The following is a 7501-nucleotide window of genomic DNA, read 5'->3' on the forward strand; positions in this document are numbered from 1 at the left end:
GTGTATCACTTTTTATTTGAAAAAAAAATTCAGTGTTATACATTGCTATTAAATCGAAAGTAACTCCTAAAAAAATTTGAAAGTAACGCTTCATTAATTTTTCTAGGAAAAACACTTTTTATTTATTTTGAGAACCGTTATTCTTATTTTAATATTGATTTTAGTTTAAAAATATTATTAATAAGATCTGTCACATTTTATTTGATGAAATAAAATTTTAGAAATGTAATTAATATTTTAGGTTTGATTAATTTGCTATACAATTTCTTAATAATCACTTGTACATCACTTATAAAAGGGAAGGGAGTACTTCCTATCTCTCATATTAATTAGATTCTTTTTATTTATATTTTTTTTTCATTTTCTCACTCTACAATAAATGATGATGAATATAATAGAAAAATATTTAATACTTTCATTAATATTATAAAATGAAATTAAAATAAATATTAAATAAAAAAGTTTTTTATATTGTTATTAATCACACACTATCTCATATATATATATATATATATATATTAATTTTTTTAACTTTTATAATAATTACTTTAAAATTTATATTAATACTTATTTTTATTAATAGTGTAAATTTTTTTACATTATCAACACATGCCTATTGAATTCTTTTAATAAAAATGAATAATTAACATTTTAGTTATATTTAATAATTAGATATTAATTTTGTTAAATTCATCGTTGTCTATTTTTTTATGTTATCATTTAATTAAAAATAATCTTAAGTACTTTATCTAGGACACGATATAAAAAGAAAAAAAAAATGAATAGTAGATCAAATAGATTTTAATAATTAATTACACCTATTTAATAATATAATATCTAAAATATCATTCATTTAATTAAAATTTTTATTTTTATTTATTTTTTTAATTCTAGATATTAAATTTTAATGAAATATAATTTTAAAAAATATTTTTAAATGGGATTAATAAAGTCAAATGATACAAAATATTTTTTTAATCATCATGTAAATTAATTATTTTTACTTTGACTTAAAAATAATATAATTCGGAAAATAATTATTTTAAAAATTAATTAATTATATATGATTATTTTTTTTTTATTATTTTTCGTTAAAAATAATCATGTCCGAATATAAAATTATTGTGAATTACAAAAATCTCCCTCGCAATTAAATAAATATATAAAATATCCTTACTTGCATTTAATTAAATTCATAAAAGTAATGTCGGTCAACTTAAAAACAGACAAATCCTAAATCAGGTAAGTACTACTTCTCTCCTCATTAACCATTAAACTTGCTCAATAAATGATATTCCGAAACCCAACAAAACAAACAACACATTAGTAGAACCGTAAAACAAACATTGTGGTTTGAAGCACAAACTCAACCATGGTTAAAAAACAACCACATCCCATTTGGACTTTGATGCATATGGAAGACTGTAGTGTAGCCTAGGACAATGTTATTGTTGCTAGTAGTACTAGTACTAGCCATTTGCATATGATGATTGAACCAATTTGGCACTCTGACACAAGTCATCATTAACTCTATGCCTATTCACTCTTTCCTCAGTTTCTCTATCCATCCATCTCTTTCATCACTTTCCTCTATCTATCTATATATATATATATCTCCCTCTCTCTATTCTCTTTTACTACTGTTCTGCAAAAAAGCTATTTTGGCCCTGTGCCACCAAAGCCATCTCCCCCATTTTTGCTCCTCTATCTCTTTTTTCTAATCATCACAATTGGGTGAGAAAAAAACACACACACAACTCAACAATGGGTGAGAAAGATGATGGCTTGGGTTTGGGGTTGAGTTTGAAGTTAGGATGGGGAGAAAATAATGATAACAATAATAATCAACAACAACACCCTTTCAACGTGCACAAGCCTCCTCAATCGGTTCCAAACCAAAGGGTTTCCGTCAATAGCTTGTTCCATTTTCATGGTAAGTTTTTCATCTTATCTATCTCTCCAATTTTTCTTTTCAATTTTTCATGCCTTTATCTTGTTCCATTTTCATGATATCATTTTTTTTTTCAATTTTTCACTGTATTAACTTGTTCAATTTTCATGGTATGTTCCTTTTTCATGGTTTTTAGATTCCTCCAAAATGTTAATTTACTTTTTTTCCTATGAATAAAAATCATTCCTTTTCTCTCTCTTCTTTTTTTTTACGCATTTTTTTTATTGAAACAAAAAAAACCCATTTCCAGTTTTTGAAGAACACAAACCCGTTTAATTTTTCTGATATTTTGCGTTGAAACTAAACTTATTTCCCAAATTTTCAGACGAAAATCATGCAATGAGGAACACAGGTGCTTTTTTTTTTTTTGTTTTTTAATTTACGAATTATAGCACTGCTTTGTACAGAAATACCCTTTAATTTCACTGTTAATTACTTGTTTTGCCACCGACTCACGTGCGTCCCACTTGACAGATCGGAGCTCCGAGATGCGGTCGTTCTTCCGCGGAATAGACGTGAATTTGCCACCGCCCCCGCCTTCGGCGGCTCTGGCGGCGTTCGATGACGAGAACGGGGTGTCCTCGCCGAACAGCACGATATCGAGCATCAGCGGGAAGCGGAGCGAGAGAGAGGGAAACGGAGAGGAGAACGAGAGAACGTCGAGTTCTCGCGGCGGCGGCGGAAGCGACGACGATGAAGGCGGCGCGTGTGGTGGAGACGCCGACGCCGATGCGTCGAGGAAGAAGCTGAGGTTGTCTAAGGAACAGGCCTTGGTGCTGGAAGAAACATTCAAGGAACACAATACTCTGAACCCGGTGAGTCAAGGTGGCATTTTGGTAATTTCTATTGCAACATAATGTACATTTTTGGTAAGACAAAACCTGGATGCATTTAAGTGTTTGTAGCGTTCTTCTTTAATCAGAATTGAAGTTTTATCTTGCTAATCAGAATTGGATAACAATATCAAAAACACTTATGGAACATTTTATGAAACTGTGTTCCAAGTTTTGTTCTTTTTGGAATTGCATTTTATTTTGAGCTTGTCATTTATTCTTATATTAAAGGTTTTAAATTGTGTCTTTGTCATTGTGATCTTTATTACGGTAGAAAGTTGTTGCCAAATGCAGTCGAAAGTGTGGTTGCAAGTGACATAAAACCACACCTTACCTTCCGGCCGGAATTGTTGTCATAGTGAAAATAAAGCCGAATACTTTGTGGCTGCAATTGCATTTACAGTGGCATGAAACCAAACATCTTACCTTCCCCGGCCAAAATTGCTGCCAGAGACATAAAACCAAACACCTTACATTCCGGTCAAAATTGTGGCCACAATGACAAAAAACAAAACACCTTGCAGCTGAAATTGCGGTTGCGGTGATGTAAAACCAAACACCTTATGTTTTGGCCGAAGTTGTGGTCAGTGACATAAAAGCGGACACCTTGTGGCTGAAATTGTGGTAGCGGTGACATAAAACCAAACGCCTTACCGACAAAATTGTGGCCATTGTGACGTAAAACCAAACGCCTTATATTGCGGCTGGAATTGTGGTTGCGGACATTCCTTAAAATCTTGCATAAATTCTTCAAATGAATGAAGAACAAAGCTTATTTTGCATACTTGTACTTGTTAAGTTTATGAGATTTTACTTTAATGTCCCACTTTGCAAAAATATCAATATATTTTTAATGAGGTTTATTCTAAATTATATATATTTTTAATATTTGTATTTATTTTGAAAGTATAGTTAAATGCTGGCATTTAGTCTTAAATTATTATTGTTATTATTTGTAGAAGCAAAAGCAAGCTTTGGCAAAGCAGTTGAATTTGATGCCTAGGCAGGTGGAGGTGTGGTTTCAAAACAGAAGAGCAAGGTAAGGATTCTCATCCAAGGGGCATAATTGACATTTTATTGTCTATGAGCATTAAGTAATGTTTTGTGTTGTGGCATTGTTTATTGTCCCTATTTAAGTTTCTGTAACATATATGCCCCACTGTGTTTTTTTCTATTTAGAAGGATTTGTTGTTCCTCATCAATTTCATTCTTTTTTAACAAGCACAGCTCTTACATTTATAATGGGATTTAACCCATTTGAGAGTGATCAATATCACAACTTTTGTGAGACATGAAAAGATATAAAGTCGAAGATGATAATTTTGAAATAAAAGTGTATGCTTGGACCCACAACACGCACAAACATGTAATTTGGTGATGATGGATTTTGAAGTCAAATTTTGGAACCTTTGATGTTTAAACGGGGTTCATTCATTTTTCATTAGGTAGTGGAAGTACTTAAATTTCTAACGTTACAATGATAAAACTGATAAACTAACGTGTCAATGGAAATAAAAAATTGATGTGTCAATGTCATGTGTTACTTTGTCTTCCATTGTAATGAAAGAAGATAGTGATGTCAATGCTTTTGGGTCAACTAATGCAGGACCAAATTGAAGCAGACTGAAGTGGATTGTGAATATTTGAAGAGGTGCTGTGAGAATCTAACTGAAGAGAATAGGAGGCTTCAAAAGGAAGTGCAAGAGCTCAGGGCATTGAAGTTATCCCCACATCTTTACATGCAAATGAACCCTCCCACCACTCTCACAATGTGCCCTTCATGTGAGCGTGTTGCTGTCTCATCCGCATCCTCTTCCTCATCGGCCACCATGCCCTCTGCCCTGCCTCCAGCTAATCTCAACCCGGTGGGCCCTACCATCCAGCGGCCAATGCCCGTCAACCCTTGGGCAGCAATGTTGAATCAGCACCGTGGCCGGCCATAATCAAACCCTCCAGGCCGTAGGTAATAGGGTAAAGTTCAGGATGGAAGCTAGGACATTTTAGTTGTGCTAGACAGAAATGAATCAAAGAAATAGGAATCTTATGTGTTGGTTAACTTTACTAGGACTTTGAGAGCTCATGGTTTGGGAAATTCTATTTGCATCCTTTTTTTTTTCATTGCACCTTCCATTCTCTTTTACATTGCAGAAATTAGTTTTCGGAATCTACAATGCAATTATAGAAATTAATTTTTGAAATGTAAAAGAAAAGGTAGAGATTTTGAAGAGTTAAAAAAAAAGGATGCAACTAGAATCATCCTCATGCTTTTGGTTAACTCTTTTTGTCTAGGCTTATTTTACTTTGAGCATAGATAGAACATGTTTTTAGTCAACTTTAGGATGTGTAAAGTTTGGACATGTTAAAGTAGTTAGTGTTTTCATCTGCTGAACAGTGTTTGTTATTTGTTAACCTTGGAAAGTTGGAAAAGGGAATTGGAATCTGTATTTTATTTTATATTTTATTTGCTTCTTTTCATTGGACTTGTGATGCCACATGGTGTGAAAAAGGTGGGATTTTGTGCGAGATTGAGGAGAGGGGGATTCCCATGAAGGGATAATGAGTGTGGTCTCAGTTAGAAATGATTTTGTCTATCTTTTGCACTGATTCCCATCTTTTTTGGTCTAATGCGGTTGGACATGGGGTTGGGTGAGTCAGATTGTGGGACTCTACTTTGTTTGCTTGTGCACACACTTCATTCTCCTTAAGATGTGGATTTCCAATAACCATTTAGCAAGAAGTGAACAACACCAAAGGTAAAATGTGGTTACGCACTAGTGAGTGTATCATCACGTGTGTGCGTGTGTGCCTTTGAAAGTAAAGTTTTCAAAAGGAAGGTAGTAACAAGCACAATTAAAAGGTAGCATCGTCATGGGCCACATCATGCCCATCACTGCATCTTGCATGTTGGAACATAGGCCAATAGTACTGTTTTTGAGCGTGTTTCATTTTTGGAATTTGGTTTTATTTTTTGGGTTATGTTTTTATTATCAAATTTGTATATAGAGAATTTGTCTATGTAGGTGGTGCTGTGTGTTATTTGATACACTAACAACCCTGCATCTTTTTTTACCCTTTATGGTCACCTCGGTTTCACTTTAATGTGTTGCTAAATATTTAGCCCTAGGGGAAGAGGTTTCCCAGCAGAAACATTCACATTTCTTTTTTCTTTGGGTGAATAAATATTGTGATTTCAATTTCACAAACTTTAATGTATAGTTTTTTTTTTTTTGGTAAATTCGGGTGTTTTAAGTTGAGTTAGAAATCTCTCTGGCTGAGATTTATTTAAGAATTTTATTTTACTGATAAACATTTACATTTTAAATCATAAGTTTCTGTTTAATATTTTTTTAACAAATATATTGTAATCAATATTTACGTTAAGAGTGGTGAAAAATAAAAATCCTACAAAGTTGTGAATTCGCATGTTGTCGAAATTGGATTCTCCGAAACAATGTACAATTTATAACAAAATATAAAAATCTATTCATTTTTAGCAAATATTGAAAACAATGGCGAGAGGATGATTTCATTTTTAATTTCCTTTTAGCAAATATAATGATTGTATGTTTGATGGTTGTAAGTTTGAATGATGGACACGACTTTGATGTCAAGTATGATCAATGGTATAATTGATTGTTGATATAAAATATAATAATTTCTTTAATAAAAATGATGTTTTAATGATATAATATATTTCTAGAAAAAAAATAATGTGAATCAATTTTAAATATTTCCAGAAATATAAAAAAATTGTCAATAGTTAATAAATATTTTTTCTTAAAATATTAGGAATGTCATCCTCAACATTTCTAGAAATTTAACAAGATTCTGTATTGCTCCTATGGTATTGGATAAAAGTAAAGACTCTTACTCCATATATTTTTATTGGATAAAATGCAAGATTCATGAGCGTCACTAAATATGCCTTATTTTTAATTTAGGGAGTTCCATTCTTAAATTAATGGGACACATAAATTTCAATTTTGTTTTTTAAAAAATGTACGTTAAAAGAGTCTTGAGACTAAAATGTTAACACCCCTATAAATATCTACCGTGGTATTTAAGTACTATAATAATAGATTAGGAGATCTTAGACTAAGATATTTTCTACTTGTTTCCAAGGTTTCTTTTAGTTTCAAATTCTCAAGAAAGGCCCAAATACTATGAGTAACGGGTCAAGTCCAATGAACTGATGAGCTTTCATAATTCACATGTTGAATAGTATATTTGGTTTGGTGATATAAAATCATGATAAATGCAGAATAATGGCCAGTTCATCACAAAAGTAACTATTTGCTGTTTCCAAAATTCACCGTGAGTTCAACTCAGTACCAATTCAAACACATGATAATGTAATTTTTTTTACAGTATATCAAAATTAAACTCAGTATAATTTATGTATGTTGATGTTTTACACAACCTGAAATAGCTATGGTCAAATAGTCTGTTTCTGGAACTAGGTGCAAAATTAGATAATCAAGGATGTGAAGGAAAAAGTTGGTCACAGGCTCCAAAATTCATTTTAAACTCCATCTTATGGTATGAGTTTCCTTTCTGTGCCATTCTTAAACTCTCATTCTATTTGACAGAATGTTTTACACTCAAAATGTATTAAAATTTTTCCTCCAAAAGTAATACAAAACTCTATAGGTCAGGGGATTAAGAAACTAAGAGGATGAACTTCAAGCTCAATATTCATATTTCTCAACAAGTCATG

General features: G+C 31.9%; 1 protein-coding gene across 2 annotated transcripts; it reads left to right on the forward strand.

The window, feature by feature from the left end:
* The first annotated feature begins 1360 nt into the window (after positions 1–1360).
* On the forward strand, positions 1361–5238 carry LOC100810641 (homeobox-leucine zipper protein HAT3). Of its 2 annotated transcripts, XM_006583473.4 has the most exons (5): positions 1466–1933; positions 2277–2303; positions 2426–2766; positions 3744–3823; positions 4391–5238. In XM_006583473.4, the coding sequence occupies exons 1-5, from the start codon at positions 1765–1767 to the stop codon at positions 4725–4727; spliced, it is 954 nt and encodes a 317-aa protein (XP_006583536.1). In that variant the 5' UTR covers positions 1466–1764; the 3' UTR covers positions 4728–5238. The 2 variants fall into 2 exon arrangements, with proteins under 2 accessions (XP_003530150.1, XP_006583536.1); XM_003530102.5 differs by lacking the exon at positions 2277–2303 and having other exon boundaries at positions 1361–1933.
* The last annotated feature ends 2263 nt before the right edge of the window (positions 5239–7501 follow it).

Source organism: Glycine max, chromosome 7 (genome assembly GCF_000004515.6).
Source record: "Glycine max cultivar Williams 82 chromosome 7, Glycine_max_v4.0, whole genome shotgun sequence".
NCBI classification, from domain to species: domain Eukaryota; kingdom Viridiplantae; phylum Streptophyta; class Magnoliopsida; order Fabales; family Fabaceae; genus Glycine; species Glycine max.

Excerpts from the sequence above, each read along its gene's own strand:
- LOC100810641 (XM_006583473.4), top strand. The coding sequence starts at position 1,765 with ATGGGTGAGAAAGATGATGGCTTGGGTTTGGGGTTGAGTTTGAAGTTA. Across the intron at positions 1,934-2,276 it reads TAGCTTGTTCCATTTTCATG|ACGAAAATCATGCAATGAGG; the intron begins GTAAGTTTTTCA and ends CCAAATTTTCAG. Across the intron at positions 2,304-2,425 it reads TCATGCAATGAGGAACACAG|ATCGGAGCTCCGAGATGCGG; the intron begins GTGCTTTTTTTT and ends CCCACTTGACAG.